Source organism: Bombus vosnesenskii, unplaced genomic scaffold (genome assembly GCF_011952255.1).
Source record: "Bombus vosnesenskii isolate JDL3184/JDL3185 unplaced genomic scaffold, Bvos_JDL3184-5_v1.1 scf7180000013316, whole genome shotgun sequence".
Classification (NCBI taxonomy): domain Eukaryota; kingdom Metazoa; phylum Arthropoda; class Insecta; order Hymenoptera; family Apidae; genus Bombus; species Bombus vosnesenskii.
The window spans coordinates 3,241,740-3,267,179 of NW_022882962.1; the positions used below are offsets into that span (position 1 = coordinate 3,241,740).

The 25,440-nt window shown below is 36.2% G+C and overlaps 1 protein-coding gene and 1 long non-coding RNA gene across 6 annotated transcripts in view; both read left to right on the plus strand.

Moving 5' to 3' along the window:
* Nucleotides 1-25,440, plus strand: part of LOC117235493 (unconventional myosin IC) — a 34,768-nt gene that overhangs the window by 5,373 nt on the left and 3,955 nt on the right. Inside the window, exons 1-8 of one of the 4 annotated variants that reach the window (XM_033497575.1) lie at nucleotides 17,904-18,018; nucleotides 20,913-20,939; nucleotides 23,220-23,445; nucleotides 24,166-24,281; nucleotides 24,359-24,429; nucleotides 24,572-24,780; nucleotides 24,941-25,123; nucleotides 25,203-25,409. In XM_033497575.1, coding sequence (XP_033353466.1) covers nucleotides 20,935-20,939; nucleotides 23,220-23,445; nucleotides 24,166-24,281; nucleotides 24,359-24,429; nucleotides 24,572-24,780; nucleotides 24,941-25,123; nucleotides 25,203-25,409 — 1,017 coding nt within the window. In that variant the 5' untranslated portion in view covers nucleotides 17,904-18,018; nucleotides 20,913-20,934. Of the gene's footprint in view, nucleotides 1-3,071; nucleotides 3,419-17,903; nucleotides 18,030-20,912; nucleotides 20,940-23,219; nucleotides 23,446-24,165; nucleotides 24,282-24,358; nucleotides 24,430-24,571; nucleotides 24,781-24,940; nucleotides 25,124-25,202; nucleotides 25,410-25,440 lie in introns of those variants that run through there. The other 3 variants (XM_033497574.1, XM_033497576.1, XM_033497573.1) reach the window with 3 other exon arrangements.
* Nucleotides 5,246-6,408, plus strand: LOC117235513. 2 transcript variants are annotated; one of them, XR_004493686.1, is made up of 3 exons: nucleotides 5,246-5,408; nucleotides 5,468-5,774; nucleotides 5,895-6,408. It is a non-coding gene; the product is annotated as an uncharacterized LOC117235513 (long non-coding RNA). The 2 variants fall into 2 exon arrangements; XR_004493685.1 differs by having other exon boundaries at nucleotides 5,246-5,774.

Below are 25,440 nucleotides of genomic sequence, written 5' to 3' on the forward strand. Positions count from 1 at the left end.
GAGTTCTCTAATTGTAAGCATCAGCTTCCTGTCAGTGAAGGCGAGGAAAAAGCAAAAGGGGAATCATGGACGTGCAGAGCTGTTCGACTTGAAAATTACGGGAGGATCTCCGTGGAAATGACCAGCTATAAATACACGAGAGTCGACGGGGCTGCGCTGTAAACTTTATTGCCGCTCGTTTTCCGTAGCGGGCTAGCCGCGAAGAAGAAGAAAACGCTCTCGAAAAATTCTCGCGCTTACAGCAACCCTCGTTTTGCCGTCGGTATTTTTGCACCGGGCATCTTCATCCTTGGCCGCGTAGCTCGAGAGTTCTTTTATCGGCTTTACCGTACCGTCGACTCTGAAACGTTCTTCGTCTTCTCAGTTCGTTGCCTCGTTCCTCACAACCGTCAGATGAAAGAAAAGAAACGTCAAAAGAAGATGTGAAAATAGTTAGGAGTATTTACTCTTTTACTCTTTTCGTCGAGTGTAATTAATAATTGTGTCAATCATGGTAGTGTTTCAAACACTGGCTAACGGTTACAGAACTAGCATAGCGGTATTTATCGTAAGACCAGATGGAACACACGTGGAATGATAATCGTCTTGTTCCTTGCATTTAGATGCACTGAAACGGGAACCATGATCTTCTTTGAGGCTGTCTGTAGACAAGTATGAGTCATCGGTGTAATACTAATGAATTTTAAGTATGCCACAGGGTCTGGTTCAAATTGCTCTAAAAATATTATTTGTAAGTTGTGAGGAAAGTAGAGAAACGCGGATATTGAGTTATTTTGTCTTGTTACGAGATTCCTGTTGGCCACGCTTGTCACGAGATTAATGATGGAAAGCCGGGTATCTGCGAAGTACTTTTTGCCTGCGTACCTTCGGGCTCGAGAGTCACTGACAATTTGAAACGAACAGGAAGTGGGTTGATCGGTGCCTATAAGTAAACAACGAGATCATAAAATTAGATTCTATATTATGTATATCAGTACTTACAGCTAATAAATTACACAAACGATGATGCAAACAGTTTTTCAAATTTAATATGATGGATGCGTATCTAACTATTTCACCAATTATTAGCAAGCAAAGTACTGCCGTGACTTGACAGGGCGAACAACATATTCTTAACATAAACTGACGAGAGAAAACATTTGCATAACGTTAAAATAATTTCGTGCAAAGGAGATGCATCTCTTTGGAAATAATCAAGAGTAAAGGATAGGAGGATTTATCATTCGAAGGTGCGAATTATCATTGCAAAGTAGGGGATACCCGAGAGCTATAGGTTATTCCAGGGCGAAAGTGGCATTTATCGTACTTCGTGCCAACTTGCTTGGCTGACATTAAGCCGAGTGCAGACGATGCTTGCACGCGTGCAGCCTTAATACCGGTTTAGCGTGAGGGGTCGCGACGCCAGTCACATACTCTTCATAAATAAATAATTATTTTAAAATATAATCGTCAACTAACGGAGATTTAATTGGCCATTAGTCCTTAATCGATGTTTCCTATAAAGACATTGGAATATAGGTCTGTTTCGTGACTATACTTACACGTTCATTTGGCAACGATGTAAGCAAGTACAATTTTCAAAAAATATTGCTAAATTGCCGTATTGCCAAATAAGTCCAATGTTTAACAATGTTCAAATGATTATAGAAAAACTGGCTTTATAATCAAGTACATGTATACAAACGCGGAAGAGTGGACTATAAGTGAATTATAGCAGGAAAGGGCGATGCACATTTTGGCTTCCTAATAGTTGCAGTTCCCCGGCCGATCATCGCTGCAGCAATCATTAAGGGGTTGCAAACACTTGCAACTTCTGTACCACGCTTGATCTCGTTTAATTTTAATCAGATACCAATTGTGCAGACACATGCGGCTTAAAATAGCACCTTGTAATTGCTTCAATTATGGATATTTCTCTACTACAACCATTCCGTTATTGTTTTTCCCTGTTGTTCCCTGCAATTAGAAATAAGTTAGTCTTCATAATATTTTTCGTTTACACCTCGTTTTGCCACGTTTGTTTAATTAGCCTCGGTATAAGCAGCAATTTATCTAGTATTGAATTTGCTAAGTTCAACGAATTCCCGGAAGCGTAACAAAGTTGAGTACACTTAATTATACAGGAAGTATACTTAGGTCGTTAGGGAGTAACGTTTTATTCGAGACGAAAGGAAATGCGCGCGCGCCTTTCCATTCATTTAGATTACTCCCTGAAACGCTTTCTTTGTGTACTATATATTTGTGTACTTATGTTTTGCTTTTCCTTTTTTCGCCAACCGCTAGATATCGATCGGTGACTTAAACGACGCTCGTACAGATAGTAATTTAAATTAATTACAAACATCGTCGAGACCAGCGGTTCGAGCAGTAATTATACATTTCTGAAACTATGCAAATCTTTCTTATAAAACTTGTCTCCTTAATCATAACCAAAAAAAAATCATTCGACTTTTAATACAAAATTAATTTAAAAATACGAAAAATAAAATTGTATATTTTAATAATAATCTTGACAAACTATTTCGATAAAATTTGATTGCATATGCTTCCATGATTTGGAAGAAAAAGAGTCATGATGTTCGACAGATAAGCTTTATATATGGATAGATCACAATCATAGTATGTATTTCCTAAGAGGACCAATAATCGTGATCGTCTATACATAACCTCGAACGTGCGTGGCATACTAGCAATCCCATATAGAGTCTTTCGAGACGTTTCTAATTCCATCACGCTTTCGAAACGGACCCAAAAGCAGTGCCCTCTAGTTTAACGGGGGAACTTAATATCTCTGATTTCTTTGTAATATAACAAATTTTCCAAAAAATACGTATTTTTTCATACACTAACATTTGTGCATCGTCAGCCGAATGCTGAAACGTTCACACACGTAACATATACATTCGTACGTATACGCACGTATCGACACATACAAACACGACCACGCGGAACACACGGAGGGAATGGGCTGTTTCTCCTTCTCTGTTGTGCCTTCAAACGTCTTCCTCTTTTCCTCCACCACCTTCTTTCTACGGCACAGAGAGTTCCTTTAAGCCGGCAGTTTCGTGTGTTACACCGTGGCGTGTGCACACAAGATCCACATAAGTTTTATGTTCGAGGTGAGCACAAAAGGCACCCTGAGAGATCGGCGGTGGCTTTCTTCGGAGGAACAAGTTTTCCAGGTGTCATCCAGGTGTACGAACCGATAGTCCAGTCTCGTGTATGGACTCTCGTTCGTGATAAATAAAAGTAAAAGTCCCGTGGAATCGCTTTAAACGTATCGAGCCGCGCGGATCTACAGTTTCGAAAGAGGACGTCTTTGTTCTGACGTTGGCGCTTCTTGTGATCGTAACTGTGATGTGACAAGTTTCGTGGATGAACTCTGTGTGACATTTGTGACAAGCTGATCAGCTGGAACGTAAGTTTAATTTAACTCTTCGATACTATACGTGGTTCTGTTAACGTTTAGAAACTGTATTATAACTTATAACGCATTGGAGAGTTAAATGTGCCTAACCATAAAAGTAACTAACAGTGTTTAGATAGCTGAAAAAGTAATATTGTTAAGATGATGGCCACTTCCAGTAGATCTGGATTTATTAGTGAAGAGCACTTGACTTTTCTATGTTAATGAGTTAACAGAAACCATAAATAACACAAAAGTATCTTCACTTACGAATAGTTCAAAAATTGAGTGGGGAATACAGTTCATATTAAGGTTAACTTCCCTTGCATCTTTTTTTATTCGAAAAATGTGCATAGACTGCATCAAAATTTGACTTTTATCCATGTGGTAACGTATTTTTATGTGAAAAGTATTTTGCTTCTTGTTTACTTACAAGTTTGGTAAGAAATGGATACAAAGTTGCAAATGATGTGATACGATACCTATTCGATTAGTTTTTGTTGAAAATACACACAAAGCAGGAGGCGCGCAAGCTGCGTTTTATGTCATTGACATCTGGAACGTGAGTCACTGAAATGAAATCGCGAACATCTCGTGCTTTTATTAGGTGATGCACGGATTGCAGCAGATGCATCGCGAGGTAGTCTGTCACATTGAGTCGAGGATACTTTTTTCTCATAAATCAAGTACGTGACACGGTTTTCGTGTATAATTTACCTCGTAATCCACACTTGCAACATTCTTAAGTTAACCATATTCCAGAACAAAGTAATTTCAGGATAATGTTTTCATCTATTACTTACAAATTCAAATTGCTGTTTTGAAATTTAAAAAAATTTTAATTTGTATAATATTGATTGATGGATGATTACTACATTTTACTATTCTACATATATTCTAGCATATCTATATGCAACAAATGCCTGTTGCATCATATCATGTTCGTTACAACTTACTCCTTTTTATCCCTGTTCTCCACTAGAATTTTATTTCAATTTGTGCCATATATAATATTTCAAGTGAAACAAACAACATCGACGCGTGACTTCTTTAACGTTTTCAAAGCCAAAGCGTTTAAATATTGATATATATTTAGAATAGGATTTATAGCGAACTATAATTGACCACGTGCAAGTGGAAGTTGGGTAAAAGGGTCAAGCGAATTTATTAAGGCGACGTTCGAAGAACCCGCTAAATCGTTGCTTGGATCGACGTATAGTTAACGATTTAACTGCTTTGATAAAGATGTCATTGGTCAACCAAGGTTAGTTTTAAACTGTCCTTGTATTATAGGTTAGCAAAAAAAAAAAAAAAAGAATAACAAGAAAAATAAATTATACTTCGTCAAAAAACATGTTTCAACCTGCCATTTTTTAGCTATTCGTTTCCGTCGTTTTAACGAAAATCGCCTTAATAGCAGTGACTTACGAGCTTTTTCTATCAGTTCTTATCACTTATCTTTTATCCAAATAAACGTTTTTGCCATAACGACAAATATCGCAAATATCACGAGTACACAATATCAAACAATTAAAATCATGCACTAGATAAGAAAAACATAGATCGAGGAAAAAAATAAAGGTTCGAACTTATAAGATGATCCGCCAATTCTGAATCGGTCGGTATGATCGGGTATCGATAGCGCTCGATATTCGATAGTCTGTCACTTACTCGTTGCAATCGACGGTGACGTCAAACTATTATACCCGTTGAGATAATACTTATCCAATATCGTCAAGTCGAATTTCTTCGATAAAAGATTATTATCGATAAATCATGTCAGTGTTTCCCAACTTATTAATTCGATTCCTAACGTATCTTTTTATCTGTTAGAAATCCCACTCGTATTAAGTTTGAAGATCGATCCTCAATCATGACATCAATATCTTCCAACGTATAGCTCTGTTCCTTAAATTTTGTGTAACTTTTGAAAATACCATTTGTGTTAAATTTGAGTTATTTTGTTATTGTTACCTAAGTACCTAAGCCATAAAGCATACATGTAATCAAATAGTAAACTACTTGTTGATTTTCGAATCATACAGATTGGAAATTTTGCAGAAACGGCACGTAAAAGATTTTAAGATATCTCCGCGATTTCACGAACGTGCTAGTCAACTATCTTTCTAGGAAACATCGGAGGAAGAAACCGGAGAAAAAAGCGGTGCATTGTTTCTCTGTCGGGCCGAGGGCCTGATTTAAGGGTATATAGGGAACGAGGATTATAGGTTATTGTTTAGACAAAGACTCTTAACCTCGAAACACGCACGACACCTAGAAAAAGTATAAATAATCGAGAAGAGGGATACCATATTGTGTTGCTTCTTGGTCCATTAGTCTTTAATAGGTTGATCTCCCAACTAATAAGGTAAATCCTTGGTTTATCGATTAATTTAAGTAGATACGTGACCTTTTGTCACTATGAACCTTGAAATTGAATATCTTAACTTCCAAATACATTAACTATTACACGATTTCACGCACATAGAACATCATGGAACACGCCGCAAGCAACTTTAACCTCATGTCCCATTATGGTTACCATTCTGGAAAGAGACAAACGATTATAAGAGGAAAACTTCACCTTGTCCATTTGTTCTTCAAAATGTTTGTTTATAGTTTGGTCATAGGTCAGAGACAAGATAACACAATTAAATACGATGAGTCACGATAAAGGTTGCGTAGCTATTTTTATGGGGGCAACATGCGCGACTCAGCCAGGTCTATTAGTCATGTCTGGACGTACGTTTTTTCCTCGAACAACTTGTTCGGTGCTTGCAGTATGTTTGACAGTTGCTATGGAACATTTCATACGCCGAATAAAGAAAAGTTATTTATGTCCATCGCGATAAAAAAGAAATATATTATGGAAGCTTTTTACCATCACACTATTTCGTTAACAAAAAGTTAGATGTTAGTTGAGATAAAAGAAAAATACCATGGAAATTTATTACCAACACGCTGTTTTGTTAATAAAAACTTAGATGTTTCTTTAAACATAATTATGTTGTGTATTCTATTATTATTATTATTATTATTATTATTATCATCATTAATAGTATTATTCAAAGAAATATAAAAAAAACTGAGGCATATCTGAGTTAATTTAATAAGTGCGTCGAATCGAATTCTCCAGCATTATAGCGAACCGATCGACCAAAAATTGTCAATCGTGGCGCTGAAGAATCACCGTTTTAGCGCATTCCGATTACCATATTCAGCTGACTCAGCAGCCATTAGATATTTTTTTTACGAGTCATCAGCAACAGTTCGTACTTATAATTTCCATCTTAGATTAGTCATATAGGTAGGTATCTCCACAATTTATCATTTTCTCTAATTCATACTTGTATCTGCTTTTCCACCATAGATATCAAAATTCAACAAATTTCACTCACTGCTATCAATGGAATCTGTAACATACAGCTATCTTGGAATATTATAAATCTGACATTTATCAGTGCAGAAGTGACCTCGTCTGAGACTCGTTATGCGATCGGATAACGAAATGTTTCGTCTAACTCGGCGAACACAGTAGTACTTTACGGTTTGTGAATATCCGGTGTTGGGCTGTAAGTTCGGGAACCGAGTTAGAGATAGTGAAGTTACATAACGATGTAGTTCCTTAAAACGATTTTTATCGCGAACGCCACGTAACCGGTGTAACCGTGTGTTCTGTATTTTTCAAACCACTTTTCGTTATCTATCAGCTTCGGTTTTGTTCCTTTTTCCTCGCTTCGACGTAAAACCAGTTCCACGAACTGTACGTTAAAATAAAAGTTTGTGACGTTAGTGGTGAATAGCGATAGAAATTGCTACCGGATTAGTTTTACGTTAATCAAACCTGTGATTAATATCTGTCTGCATTTGTACTGTCAGTCATAAATACTTAATAGGACACATACTATATATATAGTTAGATTTATTGGTGAACTCGAACAAATTTTATCGTATTTATTATTATATATCATAAGACATATATGAGTGAAATAACAGATTTATATACAATGATTCAATACAATATAGGTGGATATAAAATGAGCTATAATTAAAGGCTAGTATACAGTATCTTAAGGTTAATGATCCCCTATTTTGCAACCTTAATTGTTGTATGCTACTAGAAACTTGAAACGTTTACCGAATATCCGAGGATGTAGAGGATAATTGGTGTTCTGCTTTTCCGGCGCGCTTTCTAAATTCCGTGTAATCCAGTTCGACTCCTTTATGCAAATGCCGGGCTCTTAAACTATCTTTTTTCTTTTCGTGACCCGTAAATTACGCAAGCTTTCATTAAAGTATACAACTATTGTTCCAAACACTCGTGCAATTGTTTCTTGAATAGCGGCAAGAATAATGGGAATGGAATATCAGATTGGAACTCTAAATTGGATAGGAACGCAGTATACGATTCCGATAGCCATAAAAAATATATCAAGCAATTGTGATCGGTCGTAAAACTACAGTGCTGTGTATCACACAGTGAAAATAACAAATTTATGTTCTAGGCCAGAAAAATGATCACCAGACTGGATTTATTTGTGTTGATTATTGTTGAGATCCTTGAGCTCTAATAGAAATGACATAAATCGTAAAAAGAAAACGATGTTTCTTGTCCAATGCTCGAGCGTTAAAAATATGTTTAATACGATGATTTACTACGTTCTAATCAAAGAATCAATTTCATAGGCTGCGAATATTTCTGTAAATTTCTATTTTTATGAATATAACAAAAAAAAAAAGTAGGATCTAGACAGAGATCTGTTCCACTGCTGTATTTTATGTTCTCTTCTGCATAGTGTTCTATGCATGTTTGCATCTTTCAATTTCCCATAACTGATCGTTATAAGTTTCAGAAGGACGAAAATAGAAAGAGATTCGTGAAAATTTACACCTTGTTCTATCAATTTTCCAATTTATCCGATTCTATGGCAGCTCGAAGAGGTTTCTAGCGATAGATTTATGGGAGCATTTATGGGCATCCAGTGTTTTTCCTACGACGCATCGCGTACGAAAGCCGGTACGAAAATAGATCGTCGCTTATTTTCGGTGGATCGACTGCTTGCTTCCCCTCGAATCGTCCTTTTTTCTATTCTTTTTATTGTCTTCGTTTGCTCGTCCACCGTTTCGCTGGCCGTTTCTGAGCGTCATACAGCCGGAGTTCGGTTTATTATTACACATGGTATTCTCACGTCCCCCGGACGTCATACTTTGTTCCTTCTCTTTCTGCCTCTTCGCCGACGTTTCTGCTCCGTGTCCTCGCGGAGCTTATTAAAGGCTCGCGACAGAGAGAGCACCTTGAAAACCCTGAACTTCAGGCTTGAAGCTGACTGACTCAAGGTCGGTCTGAATCAGAACCGGCCAACCGGTTTTTCGGAGAAGATTCGGAGAAGAAATGTAAGATTACGCCTCCGCGGGCTTCGCTCGTGCAACGCTTTAAATCTACCTCGCCAGACACCGCTCCATCGACGTTTGTTGCAAATTAAATTGCCACTTCCACTGGCAAAACGGCCTATATATGTACATAATACTGATTGTGCGAATGAGTTTCAGAATAGTAGAGTTATAGGTGAATACGATGTAGTGGCTTGCGAAAGTATTTGACCAATTACGTGTGTTATACGAAACATTTTGGCATTTCATTAACACTAACGAGATACTTGCTATTGTTCTAATTGATAAATTTGAAGTGTTAATTATTCGTTATACTAATAAACAGTAATATTTAGTGGACCATTCTTAGCGCTAGTTCTATGTTTCAGACCAATATTCCTCGAACTCAAGTTCTGATTACTATTTTCTTATTTCTGCCTTTTGTAAACGTTTGTAATGCTCTTATCGAAATTTGTGCCAATCATCTGAAATTTCTTCTAGTTCCTGTAACGAGTATCGTCTTCTTTCTTTATTTTAATTATTTAGAAATATTATTAGTATCAGATGTGTGAATGAATTTGTCGAACAAATGAGACCCGATCACAGAACTTTGTGATTCCGTAAAAAAATTATTAAAGTCGAAGTATAACGTTTAGGATATCTATATCTGTAAGGATATCTTAAGGAAAAAACTTGGTTGAATCACTGTCTAGCGTTAGGGATGAGTAGGTGTATACGTATAGTTGCATAGAGTTGAATGGCAGCGAACTTGTCTACCAAGAGGTTGAGTAGCTGGGAGTTCTGGTTTAATGAGGTTCACATGTTTAAGCCTCTATCGAATGGAGATACGTTTCTCTGGTGCACTCAGGAGAAACTGCAGACTTTCTTTTTTCGTGAAGTACATACCTTAAATGATTCTTAGAACGTGGAACATATATTAAAGTTAATTGTCAACAATGAACTCTTCCCATCAATGATCGGATGGCATGTTTCTTCGTGTCCGGCCTATGCAAGGTGTAGCTAATGTTCTTAATGGACACCCAGTGTGTATGGTGCAACGCATGGTCGCCTTGGTAGTTTGTAACTCAAGTCGTTGACTTCCTACCATTCTGTTAAAAGAGTACAAAATCGAAGTCCTTGCTTATTCATGGTCACATCGTGTAACACGATACTACATTATTGTATGTAAGTATATCGTTATCCCTGGTTGCTTACGAAAGTTCTTTAAACTTGTGACCTGTCTGACAGAAAAATAAATCTGCAAATATTAGTGTTTCGCTTGCAAATTGTATCGTAGTGGTTGGTGTAAGTTGTCATTGGGCAATTGTACTATTGTTACTACCTTATTAGAGGTGAAAATACTTGGACCGTTCTTTAGCCCATCGACGATTCATTTTTAATTTGTTCATTAAACGTTCCTGTGTTATATTATCTCTTCTTCGACCAAATTATTATTCTTCGACAGTCTTTCCTTGAGTCTGCAGTTCTCATTCAGGATTTTACTATTTGTAAAGCGCAGAAGTTTAAAAAGGACGGCAATTAATAAAACCGCGAAATTATTAAAATAAGAAACAGTCACGATATTTCAGACCCCTTGGCAGACGACTGTGCATGCCAATTGCAAAGTTAAATGCGATTTTATGCAAAAGAACAAAACGACCCTTCCAAACAAACCATAAATATCGCGTTAACTCAGCTTTCCACAGTCGATTATTTACGCCTTGGCTTATACGGGCGCCAAATCATCAATTTGCCCGAAGCGCTCGTACGTTTCGGCCGGCCCTGTTCGCGCCGTAAAACCCAGTTATTCATTCCTATAATAAACTGTCATATTCATGCGTCTCCAATGACGTAATGACAATGAAGAACAAGTTTCAGTTGATGCAAGCGTACGTACCCTGAAAGGGGACCCGCGATAATCATTCGCGCCATGTAAATTATGCTAGACCTTATTTAGCTACTTTTTAAATTTCATATCACGTTCCCTTTTTCAGAATAAAAGATTCCTCGAGACTCGATGGAACATCTGCTTTATCTTAATTAATCCTTGACCTAAAGGACGAACAAAAGTTCCGGATACGTAAATGATATTTTTTTAATGTTTCTTCGGTTCGAATGGAAAAAAAGAACATGTTATGGTACTTGCCGTATTCATCTAAATATCCGTTAAAAAATAGGTGTGAAAATATTGCAGGTTTTCTCTCTCTCTCTCCTTTTTCTTTTTTTTTTTTTTTTTTTTTAACTGAAACCTGAAAGTGACCTTGAAAGTTCACCAGAATAATGTAAGCTGATCACGTTTCGTGGTTCACCCTGTATGAGATTAATATTGCAACAATATTTTTCCAACAAATTTAATGCGAGAAGAATGAAAAATTCGTTATGCCGCCATATAAACGACCACAAGAGAATTATTCCGACGAAGGGTTGGAAAATTAATTAAAGCTTTTAATTGGAGATGTTCTCGCGTGCAATTAAGTGGCTCGCGCGACCCACCAACTTTTACCGTTTCTGATCCCCACCGATTGTTCCTCAAGCGTGAAAGTCTTAAACGATTTCGTTTCGGACTTGCATGCGCGCAGTCGCGTGAAACTTCTCAGGTGTCTCTAACAGTACTCAAGGGGGAAAGGAAAAGGAACAAGGGACCGGAAGTGTCGCGCGCGTCGACCACGATGCGGGACTCGTGCCTTCCTTTTATCGCGAGATAAGAGGTACAACGTTTACCATGCGTTGCGGGTACAATAATGGACGCAACCGGAAGTTCGTATGGGCACGATCGAAAACGCGCCACGCGCCAACTCGAATGCAAAATTACATTTGAATATAAAGAGATTCTGTTACGCGATCTATCGCAGGTCTGTTTTGTGATTATTAATAGACTGTTGGCCTATTTCGTGTTTCATGGATTAAGTTTTAGAATAATAAGTCTGTCGATGATCTATCGTAAATGGTATGTTAATAGTATGACGGCCGACTATGACTGTGTCGTCTGTGTTAAATATTAATCTATAATTACTTGACTACAGATATTCGTGTATCCTATTAATTTAATTTATATAATTAATTTATTTAATTGATGTAATTTAATTCGGGGGATTTAAGGCAGAAATGCAGAGAATAAATAAAAGAAGCAAAAACGCGTAAAATATCCAGGGACTAAAAGTTGTTGGAATAAATTTTCAATTTAGAAACACTCGAGAGTACTTACATACGAACTTTCTAGTGGAGTTTTTGCCTCTATTTGCGGTGATGGATTTTTATTTTCGATGAAAATTTCATCGAGGTGCAAGGCAAAGAGGCTTCTACGTCAAAGGAAAGTTGTAAATTATCATCGGAGAAGTGAATTTACGAGCGGTGTACGCTACTGTTGGATAGTTTTAGAAAATGGAAAGAAGTAGCCAATGATTTCAGGCGATCCAGTGAAAACCCGTATTTCTTCTTTGCCAAACCAGGCAGCCGACAAAAGGCTAACCGGTTTCCGGAAATGGGTAATTTCTTTATTATACCCATCAGTGCGCTCGTGATCCTTTTTGTGCAGGTACAGGTCTTGAGCATGACCCCGCGGGGCGTAACTACCGTTTCAGAATAAAGCAAGCAAGGTCAAGAATTTGCATACCCTCTTCTTTTCATTCGTTGAACTTCCTCCGGAGCATCCCATATTTTTTTTTTTTTTTTTAGGTAAGTACTTGAAATCGTGTGAAAACGTTATGAAAGTTTCAATAGTAAGGAAACTAATAAAGAAGAGATCGAAAGATAGAAAGGAAAGAAAAGAAATGGAGGGCAGAATAAAAACACACTGCTCATTACTTTCTTTATTTTCTTTTTTTATCTATAATCTATTCTACCTTACTTTTTATCATTTGCTCGAAATTCAAAATTTATGTAAAAACAACGTAATTCTAGATTCAATAAATCTACTCTATTTTTTCATAATAAAGTCATAGACAAATTTTAAACGATATTGACATTATTCTTGTGCCAATTGCTTGACGATTCGCTTCGTCAAACTAGAGAGACATTTATCGTGATCTCTATAAGTAGAACAGTTTATGATATATATGGACATATGTAATTAGTGCAACATAGACGCTTAACGCGAACGAATCAATCTTCGATTCCGTATTAGTCGAGAAAAGCAGAGAATTAAACGAAATACTGTTTATACGATGAATATTTTCGGTGGATGCGTCAGAGGATGCTAGTCGGCCTCTCGTTAAAGCGGCGAACAACCTTTCACAGCGAATCGCGCGAAGGTGAACGCGGACGAGTACCTCGAGGTCTCGGAAGCCCTTTTTCCTTTGACTCATCGTGGAGATGACGCGGTTTCCCGGTGAACGAACGCGACCCCGTTTCTCCGGATGAAAAACGCGACAATAAACGGCTCGTTTACAGTGGAACCTGCGTGTCGTACACGTCAGAAGCTGTGACCGATCGAATCGCGTGTCGAAGACGGCGGAAAATTGCCTGCAGCGCGCTCCGAAACCTGATTTTGCTTTTAATTCTCCACGTGAGCGAAACGCACATTGAAACTGAAACTAGAACGTGAAAGAGTTACATGGTCGTCTTTTAACTTTCAGCTAGAGGAAACAGAAATTGTTTTGGCTTAGAAGAACAGGTTTCAACAGTTTTGTAATTGGAATCAACAATTGCCTCCGGCAAGATCGACACTCGCTTTCGCTTCTAATTCTCTGTTTACAGAATAATTTCCAAGTTGTAGGAGGATATGCAGTGTCTAGTTAATAAAACATAATTTATCTATGCGGTTAAAATTTAGAGAAATTGTTACATATCTACTGACCGTATGTCAGTTTTTATTGGCGTAGAACAGTTCTAATTTTGCAACAATTATAATCCCACGTTTCCCTAAAAATACACGCAATTTATTATCTATCTTCTGTTATTTATCTTCATTACACAGCTGCTCAAAAATAATAAATTATGATATATTTTAAATTGGAGACTCGAAATTTGTAGTTTGCAAACTGGTTGAATACGCAACTATATTTTTTACAAATTTACTTAAGATTTTACAATAAAAACTGCTGTATACCAGAGTATACTATTATTCGTCATTTTTTCAGTGAACTGACAGATTTAGATGTTTCACAAGTGCAATGCAAAAAGAGTGGAGCAATGCATTAGCTGGAAAGGTCGATAGGTACAGCACGTATTTAGCTACCCGCAGGTTGCATTGCATTCTTTTTTTTTTTTTTATCACCATGTTGGTGTTTGCGTAACGAAACTGCAAGCACATGTTAATTAATCTGATCGCCCCTAACGATAGAAAGTCGATTTAAATAATTAGTAGGTCTCCTATATACATACGTTCGTGTTTCGATAGAATTAGATAGAAATTCGATAGAAACTGACGCAAGGTGTTTAATCGAACGATGTTTAATCGGTCTTCGGAGAGGAAGAGGATATTTTTTTTTACGCATAGAAGAAAATAGTCGAGGATGGCTCGTGTTACTTTCTTAAGATTTCTTCAAGTATGACGGCATCGTGCATGACTAGATGGAACAATGGAAACCGCCTTCACAACGCGATTGTTCGTACGCCTGTCAGTCGATCGCACGTATCTGCGGTGATTTAGCATAAGATCAGCCGAGAAATTAGTCATCGGGCTAAAGGTCACGACCGAGACAGTGACTCAGTTCGATTCCCCTTTCGGGGAGAAGCAATTCTTATTGACCGTGATCGAATGTTGCTTCAATCCTATTTTTTTTAATCCTATTAAGTTCGTAGAACACAGATTCTGTGACAACTTCGTCTTAACGCTAGAACTATCGATTTAGATATATTTATTATATACGGATGATGAAAATTGTACTAATAAAAGTGATAAATAACCCTCGTGATATAATAAAGGATATTTTTCATTAAAAAGAAAATAAAAAGAAAAGAAAATAGCGAAGCGACACTGTAATTGAATATCGTGTTTAGAAAATTGTTCTTTGAGAAAATGTAAAAAGGAACAAGTATAGACAAAGCATTCCTGAGATACGTATTGCGAAAGCACAGCCCATTCCAGAATAGATATGATCCAGCCATTACGATCTTCTTCTCCACAAAGATCCGGCACGATACAGTCTTTTCTCAGGGTACCCCTGGTTTTTAGAATACAATCTGTGAAACATAGCAGAACCCACGTCGGAGAGATGCAAAGGAGTGTCGCTATAAATCACAGCTCTCGAAAATAGGTATCACGTTAATCAAGCCGCGGGTCGAGACGTCGAACGGTGATTTTTACAACTCGTCCGTCTTGGTGTATTTATATCATTCGTTCGGGCCTTGGTTGCGAACCGATCGAGCTTTTTCAGCGATCCACTCGTACTGGAAGCCGCGTGGGCCTGCAGTTCCAACCAATTTGTTCGTAAAGCTTCGTATTTTAAACAACTACATGTTTCTGGAACGTAAATTTTGTTCAAATGTTCATGGTATGTTTTCCAAGCGGCTTGAAATCACGATATTTCCATTTTCCCTAGATGGATATATTCTTTTATTATTACACATTATCAAAAGCAGATCTTTAAGGCTCTTATTCATTTTTTAATGTCAAATGATGCCAAAATTTGTATAGTTAACTTTAAATTCAAATCTCTGAAAAATACTTCAATTTAAAAATAAAATCGATGGAGATGGTTAAAAAAAAAAAAACCAATAAAAAAGATTGATCTCGAATAACGTGGAAACATGGAAATATTCGATGGAAACGAAATTTTAATATTTAATGCTTCCTGCTCTAACAATAGAATAATTAAAGTACCACTGTTTTTCCATAATTTACGAGTTATTTATGTACCCTATCTACACTTTCTCATTCACGTGTTCGAAGAAAACATTTCACAAGAAAAGACGAATATCTTCTCAACAAAGAGCGAGCAGAAGTTTCATCAAGATGTTTCTATCCCATTTAAATCATCTCATTTCCGATGCAGCGAAAGAAAACTCGCGAATAACCGTGTACTTATATGGTACACGACGTTCCATCCAATATCAGAAGTGGAAACGACAGCATTATGACTTCCGATTCTCGGAAAGTGTCCCGAGATTTATAGAGTTATTGTGATGGGGCTCAGGCCGAGTCGTTGACCGAGCAAAAAAGATTGATTAGATGCGAGCAACGAATCAGCCTCTTTAACTCTCTTTTATCTACGAATTAAGCGTATACTATTTTTATCTATCAATATAAACTTTATTTATTTTAAGCGGAATTTTAGTTACACAAATACGAAACTTTCGATACGAAAATCGGTTCGAGCGTTAAAAAAGAAGAACGTAATTGATAAGACGCGTTTATTAAATTGATCGGAAAATTTTGCTGGTCTTGTGTTCTTCCAAAGGAAAGAAAACAATTTCTTTAACTGAAACTTCTACAATATTATTTCACTCATATAAAATACACCACGCAGAATACATTCTATCATAAAATAATTTATTATCAATAGCCGATAATTTCTTTCTAGCAATATTATGTCATCTTTTTATACTTGAATAAATACTATTCTTATAGATTATAGTTCGATATCAAATATTATTTTATCTGTTAATTCTTTTAGTTATGTTCAATGATGAATAGTTAATCCTATCTGTTCAACTATCTGTCATCTGTCTTAATCTCTAAATAAACTTGTAAATTTTATAGAAGCTCTTATAGAAGAAGATCTGGTGATCACAACTTTTCCATGAACCAAATATGTACGTAAAATGTATACTATGTTTCTCTCGTTAGTCGTAAAACGCATCGATTGTTCAGAAAGTAACGTTCAATCGGAATATAAGCTTGTTTACGCGAAGAAAAGAATCAGAATTTGCATGCCGTAGCCGGAACGGTCATCGATTGACACTTCGTATCGATAACGAGGTCACGAAACGCATTTACCAGAAGCTGCTGTATTCGATCGGTTTTTCTCGAGACTCGTTTGTCCCAGTATTCGCGCGGCGTTCGTCTCGATTGCTCTTAAATAGCCATTATTATTCCTCCATGGGGATCGATTCCCCTTTTCTTTTTTTTCCACAGTTACTCCAAAGTTGTTTCAACGTTTCGTCCCACGATACAAATTCTGGAATCATGAAACCAAGGTAAAAATTCAACAAAGAATGTTGAATCGATATTTAATAAAAGAACTTTAATATCACAGATAATAATTGTAGAACCTTTTTCATTTTTTTCTCCACACTACTTATTATCACCTTGGAAATTCTCTATGGCAACACAAAGTCCCTTTAAATTAACACAAACGCAGATTACAGATGGATAAATACGATGTTAACGAGTAGGAAGGAACGATAACATATTTGTGTCATTGCAAATACTGTTACAATTGCACTCATTGTCTACAAAAAATTCGAATAGATTAGATTAGATTATACGCGTACTGCTCTCCTGATGTCTATTACAAGTTTTTGGCGTTACACAGAATGTATTTCTTCTTTTCTTTCGTTCTTCTTATTCACGGGTTTTCTGCAATGTTCAACACTGTAAAAACCATGTAATTATTATAGAAAGTAATTAAAAAACGGATATTACTTGATATATAATAATTTCCTACGATCTTCTATCTTCAGTACAATTACTTCGTAAAGTAATTCGATTCCAAGAGATAATAGCAAGATGTAAAATTTTCCAAAGTCCATAAGCATTCGTATGTAGCAACTGATGAATGCTTCTCGATCTTCTCAAATGTCAATCGATATTTTTATGAATTATCTCCTGAAAGATTTTTTTATTAAAAATGGTACTAACATGCAATGGTTTCTTTATATTCAGACGAATTCTTTTACTTTCGATACTATTACTTCATTAAAAAATTCAATACCTGGTGACAACTTCAAAGTAAGAAATGAGAGACTCGCAATTACTAAATTCCACCTCTAAACGAGTCTGAGACTCCTCAAATTCTTTCTCAAATTCAAATGTTAATCGATATTTTTATACTTCGCTTGCTAAAGGACTTTCTAAACGCTACACTATATTCTGAAAAGCAGGGGAATTTGATTTAAAATAAGAATTGGACGACTGAACTCGAGTGTCCAATGTATTTTTCATTGTATCTCACCTGGATTTATTGGCGTATCAGTAGCGGATGATGTAGCGGTAGAGAGGAGGTAGGAGAAGTTGCGTATAGCCGATGATAAACCGAAGGTGGACACTGTTAAGTCGTTGTTGAGTAGCGACCGTTGGTGAACCGATCCTCCGGCGTGTCTCGATCTTCCCGGTGAACGTGTAAATCGCAGTGAACTCTGTGTGCAAATTGTACGATCGTTTAAAACCAAAAATAACGGAACCAGAAGTGACGAGTTGCTCAAACATCTGGTGTCTCGTTGATCTTCTTCAGTGATCGCTCGTGACGATTGTTAGTTCATCGATTCTGACGATTAAACGAGACGACAGCCTCGATCGTTTCAGGAAATCAACTTCAACGGAGATTTCTTTAAGAAAAATTTGCCACTAATAGAAAAAATAGTAGTGAAATGATAAGTTATCGTTTAACGATTGGTGTACAGAAATTGAAAAAATAAAGTCGTGTTAAAAAATATTTCTTACGAAGATTTTTACAAGAAAAGATCGCCGATAAAAAGAGAGAATTTTCTTTTTTTGTAAATTGTGAATGTTTTAATGATCGGTGTATACTAAAATTGAAAAAATTAAATAGAGCATTTGCATCGTTACGGGAGAATATCTCTGATTTTTTTAAAGGAAAGATTACGAATCCCGATGGAAATAACAAACTTTGTATAAATTGTGGATCGTATGAAATTGAAAAAGTTTCCAAAGCCAAGTTACGTTATCGCGGTATTTAAAACAAGAACGTTCGGTTCTAAGAGTGGAACGTACCTGTAAAAGTCGATAATACGTAACGTCCAATTAACAATTCATGGCTCGATAAGAACAAAAGAGTGCAGGTGACGTGTTTCAAAAATCGAGGCTACGAGCTTCCAATTCTTTAGACGTTTTTGCATTTTTTCTTCTATTTTTCACGAGGAAAATCTCGCGACTAAAAATAATCGTGAACGAATGAACGGACCGAATGATGGAGATTCGGTGTCGCGAACGAAAATTTTATTTTTAATTCTTTTTTTTTTTTCATGATTCTCCTCTTACGATTGATTTCAACAATTTTATTATTGTCTTTATTGCGCATAGAAATGCGAACAAATAATATACGTCAAAAGTTTCTTGGCGTCGAGACAGAAAGAAATATAGATAGAATGCACGAATCACGCGAGTATCATCTTTTTCGATCGAACGTTACGATTTTTCGATAACGGCTAATCTTAAGTCGATAAGAAAGTAATTCGCGATAGGGTGTTTGCTCAATAAAATGTGATTGTCCCATAATGCCATCGTCATTTTCATTTTTATTTCCATTAACTTAATGGAGTTTCCAATATTTCGATCTGATTTTATATACGATGTTCCATTTCAATTGTATATTTATATTATTTCTATACTTTGGGAACAATTTCTAATCGAAGAAAGATATTTTTAATCGCGCGATTTTTCTTATGGAAGATTAATCTTCCAGAGATATCATCACTTTTTTATTATCCTTGAAAGAATAAGATTATTATCTAATGATATATTTATTATCTTGAAATTCTTCGTTAATATTATATAATTCAGGCGTGGAAGAAGTATCTTTCAACGAAACTTTCTTATTAATGTAGAATTCCTTTCGCTTTATTTTTTTCATATTCTTTTCCAATTCAGATCATAATCTTTTAAAGGAGAGTTATTACAAAAAGACTCGTACTAAGTACATTTTGCAGAAAACAGTTTTCCTTTTAACAACGAAACGAACCGCTCCGTATAATTACTTTCTCAATGATCTCTTTTCAAACACTTTTCCATCGTACTCTCTGACGAAAGAATCTGTATTCCGAGAAGCATCCGGAACGGCAATGACCGCGATTTGTAGCTTTCGCGTTTATAGAATGGTAACGAGACGCTGATTAATCGGTGCAGTTTTCGAACAGCTCACGTATGTATAATCGACCTTGAAGCTTCTTTCTTCCAATTGCATCGATTGGCTATTTCCTTTTGTACAAATCATCGACTCGTATTTAGTTTCTCGTTTAGGAAGAAAATGTGAAACACGTTCGAAAGAATACGCGTGAAAACGTGTCACGCGGGAATTCGAAGCAATTAGCTTCTCCTTTAGCGTTATACTTTAATTGGTTCGAGTTAATTGGAACACAAAATCGAAGCTGTGCTTGCGTAACGTTTCGTTTCGTTTCGTTTCGTCGCACAATCGATACCAGTCCTCTTGAGAGAATACGTTCGAGCTTCAAGCACTGAATCTAATCGAAACGATGTATAAAAATTTTGCGTTGGATTATTTAAGATATCTCGGCTGATGTTTCTTCTTGCCGATGACGCAATTTCGTTGTCTTTGTACAAGGGAAAAATAAATTCGAAACTATAGAATAATGATACGAATTAAAATATGAATTATGGTACAATGAAGTTTGCTCATCTGCGTGAAGTAATAGTATTAAGAATAAAAATATCTTTAGAATTGGCCAATTTTTAGATGCTTATAGATAAGGAAGAAAATTGGATATACTCGACAACCATAATATTAATCATGACACTAGAATATAATGAAATTTGTTCATCCTGAAATATTTATAGAATCGATGGCCGATCTTTAGGTGCGCACGCGAGATAAAAGAAAATTAAATATGATAGTAAAGGATGTAAATTATGGCTGAAGGATGTGATACAATCCAGTCATTTCCGTAAAGCGATGTCTTTCGAGAATTAAAATATCCATGGAATCGGTGGAGTTTTAAATATCGATAATTGTATCGTAAAATTTGAATGTTACGCTTTGTTAATATACCTACAATATTTGTAGCCGATGGTTCTTTTTTTCAATGAAACAACCAGGAATTAAATGAAAACATCGTAACCGATCGATCACGGAAGATTATCGAGCGAAATCGAGATCGAATTTCCACGTAGGCCGCGTATCTTATCGCGCGATCTAACGTTAGATTTCACAGGGAAGTACAACGAGCATCAGTTGCGAGAGCACCAGCTCTGGTTCTGTACTTTCTGCCACTACTCACGCGATAACAATAACCCGTCGTAACTTAATTCGTTAATCTGTTTCGTCTGTTGATTGCACAGGATACAAGGACGCTGACAAAACATGGGGTGAGTCCTATAAAAATCCTCCATTATTCTTACAAAAGGAGTATATACATATATATAAATTTTTATCTCAATAGCAAAATTACTATCTCTGATCCTTTATGGTCCATTTTATCTTTTTTTTATACTACGAGAGAGAAAGAGAGAGAGAAAGAAAGGGAGAGACAGGGAGAGACAGGGAGAGATCTATAGTAGTTTACAGTATTATACATTATTATTATATTGTCACACGTTAGTTTTACATATATATTGTTATATAACAATGATTCGGCTAGGGTTTCGTCTTGGATAAACAACGAAGAAGGTTTATAAAATTCCGTGTCTCACGTAGGTAGACGTATGAATTACTATAGTGACTGTGCAAAGTTTGTAGAAGGGCAGAACACACCCTATTTTGCACAATGCGAAGCAACGAAGTTTGATTCAAGCCTGAATCGTAAGGGTGGGGTAAAAGTGGCCCATGCTGTTCCTTTGTATCTGATTGACAGTCTTCTACCTGGATCTTTCGGTAGTCTAGCGTTTTAGTCTGTTACTTGAAGTTAGAAAGTGAGGCGAGATGTTGAACCGTGAGAGACAATAAATTATGTGTATTCTCCGTTGTTAGTTTATTGATTTTGCGATACACAGTTTCACAAGAAGTTAATGTAAGTACAGTCATAAAATTTGTGACAGTATTATAATCGAAAGACTAATATCTTTATTCCCGTCTTACATAATCAGTTTTAAAGCATCCTCTACTTGTATTTAGCGATTCGATTGAAACTGATTTCGTTATAATTTATTCGTTATTATTTATTGTTCGTGATAATTTAAATGAAATATCGGAATTACATAGTTTCTTGTGTTACAACTTTTCATCGATCTCTTACCGTCTATCAACACTGCTTTGCTATCTAATCAGTAACTTTATCACCAATCTGCAATTCTGCTAATGACTATATCGCTATTCATCATAGACAATACATTCTTTATATGACGTTTCTCCCTTTCTGGAGATTAATGAACAAAAATCATCGTCAAGCGAGATCATCTCCGGATAAGAATTTTTCTTTAAATTGAAAGATATATACGTCTAATATATCAAAAATATATTTACAATTAAACTAGTTGGAAATCAATGAAAGTCTGTGAAATTAATGAAATTAACAGAATAATTTCAAGGAAGAAAGATCGTCAGACAATAAGTCGATTTGATTACAATTTTCTTCTTTTTCTTGATGCAACAAATATTTCATTACGAAAGTTAGATCCGCTCGTTAGATCACATAATTTAGATCAACACGCTTTTTACTTTCTTAGCTTTTTTAAGTTGCAAGAAAGTTTGCAGACAGATAAAGAGATCAGACAGAGAGAGAGAGACAGACAGACAGAGAGAGAGAGAGAGAGAGAAAGAGAGAGAGTAGTAGTAGTAGTAATAGTAGTAGATAGAGATCAGAAGATTTCGGAAGCATAAGGAGAGAAACGAGATGATCTATCTTGTTTTACTATTTTTCTATGGTGCGTATCCATGTCGATGGTCGATGCGACCACATACGGAAAATCGACACCGATCGCGTGAAGCGCCATCGAAGTTCAGGGTGTTGATTTCCTTTCCGGCGATCGAACAATACTCGCAATCCGCACTTTCTCGCGCTCAGTATCGTGTAACGTCCACGAGAAATCGGCATACGTCTTGGCCGCAATTAATTTCACAAATCTCATCGTCGATCGATCGTAATATGCGAATAGGCAGGCAACAACTATACGAACGAGACAATATAGGTATATAGTCAGATCCTTAAAAAGAGGGTGACACTATGGCGCTTTAAGAAATTAAACAATGATGTATAATTTTATATGAAAACTAAATTACTATATAACACTATATAATTATTATATGATTATTATATAATTAAACGTACAACGCCTTATAGAACTAAATAGAAAATGAATATTAAAAAAAATCATAGGATATTCTTATTACATTTTTTATCTCAAAACTTATTTTTATACCTCGCAATCCTCGAATATAATCTAAAAATATATTAAGCCAACTATAATCTTTGAATTTTTATGAATTATTTAATTATTTCTTTATTTAACCATTTCTTTACATCTTTCTCAAAACTAGAGCAATTTTTTAACGATAAAAAATACAAACGAGCCAAAGATGATACAAAGAAATTACTGTTCCTTCTCTTCCTTCTATATAAAGTTGTACAGATCTTTCATTTAAAAATTCCTTCGAACAAACTACTCGTTATTATGCATCTCAAAAGTAACTTGCTCCCTGACCTATTATAGCGAGGCGCGTGCGGTATCCGACACTGGAGGTGTTGTGAGAGGTTCCGGCAAGGCACGGGCACCGGAAGTCCCCAGGACTGGCAGCGAGTTACGTAGAAACATGGAACGTGGTCTGCACGAGCGTGACCGCGTCGGTGTCCAGGACTTCGTTCTTCTCGAGGACTTCCAGAGCGAGGACGCGTTTATCGATAATTTGCGAAAGCGTTTCAACGAGAATCTGATCTACGTGAGTAAAAAATCTTTATGGAAGAACTGCTCGAACCAATTACCCGGAAGTCTGGCGTCGCTTTCTTTCTGTATTGTCTAGTTAAATGCACTTGTAAGCAAGACTTTCAACTGGCTTGAATTTTAGAAAATTACTTCGCTTAGATTTGTCTATGAAAATATAATAAAAAATTGGGTAAAATTTATTCATGAAAATATAAAAAACTTAGTTTATCGATAGAGTTAAGTAAGCATGCAAACTTATGGCAATTCTTTCAGCTAACTTGTTCAAAGTTAGACAGTTACGAGGCAACGTTTAGAAATTTTTAAGTTCTCGCGATAAGTGCTTGAAGTTTCAGTTAGTTTATTGTCCTCATACGTGTTATCAACTAGCACAGGTAACAGCGGCGTATATTTTGGATAAACATTGTTGATTCAAAGAATGTAGCATTATAATGAAGTCTTCTTAAAAAGATGTCGAGATTTAAAAATACAAAGTGATATTTATCTAGCATTCCTCAGATAAAAAAAGGAATTTTTCATCGGTTTCTAAACCAGTTATACACTTAGAGCTACGTTTGCAGAAAATTTACCAATTCAGTTAGCTATGCCTCAAATACGTATTTGGAGACATTGTGATAATTTCATGAACTAATCGGCCAACCTGTTTCATATTTACCTAGAATTTTATTTTTTATTGCTCTATTCCAGCTTTATGACGAGCTTCTTACTATTTTTCTAGACGTATATTGGTCAAGTGCTGATATCAGTGAACCCCTACAAGAAATTACCAATTTATAACTCGGAAACCATTCAATACTACCATGGAAGAAATTTTTTCGAAGCTCCACCACACATGTAAGAAACTAAACTACACTACAAAGTGTTCTATTTTTTGAATAACCGATAATTTATAATCTTTTGTTTCCTTTCAGCTTCGCGCTTTCTGATACTGCTTATCAATCTTTGTTGAAGGAGAATCTGGACCAATGTATTCTCATTTCCGGTAAGAAACATACTTACGAATTTAGTCATTCTTCTAATAATTAAATAAAGTTTGTTGGGTATTTTAAGAAAATTCTATTTCTGCGGCAATGTAATAAGTTATGCTAGAGATAGACTTAACGTGCTTGGAACTGATCGTTTAGGCGAATCCGGTTCAGGGAAAACCGAAGCTTCGAAGAAGGTGCTAGAGTTTATCGCAGCTGCTACCGGGCACAAGAAACAAGTGGAAGAAGTAAATGACAAATTGATCGGTAGCAATCCGGTGCTCGAAGCTTTCGGGAACGCGAAAACTAATCGCAATGATAACTCGTCCCGTTTCGGCAAGTACATGGATATCCAATTTAATTTCCAGGTACAAATGAACCAACTGTCTCATTGTCTTTATCTTTAAATGTCCTTATCTTTGTCTTCATGTTTAAATAATGTTAATTGTATCATATATAGTTATTAACACCTACTTATTGGCGCGAAAAGAATGTGTTAGGAATGAATGATATCTAATATCTTTCCAGGGAGATCCAATCGGTGGAAACATCTTGAATTACCTACTCGAGAAATCACGAGTAGTGCATCAATTTTCGGGAGAGCGTAATTTTCATATATTTTATCAATTGTTAGCCGGAGCAGACGAGGAGACTTTGCGGAAGTTATATCTCAAGAGAAATTTAGATACGTACTATTACCTTACCAATGGGGTAAGCTATTATTTTTGCTTTCTAATCAACCGACTGTTTTTTAACGTACATTGCGAGACAGGTTCCATATTATTTGTAGACGAAAGGCACCATAGACAGTATCGACGATGCGACTCAGTATAATGAAGTAATAAAGGCGATGAAGACTATGGAGATGACTCAGCAGGAACAGGATGACCTATTCGCAATAGTTGCATCGGTATTGCACATGGGAAATGTTGGTTTTACCGAGGAAGATGGTGTCGCGCAAATCTTAAAACCAGCTTCTGTCGAGGCGGTTGCCGCTGTAAGTTTAAGGCATCCATACCACACATAAA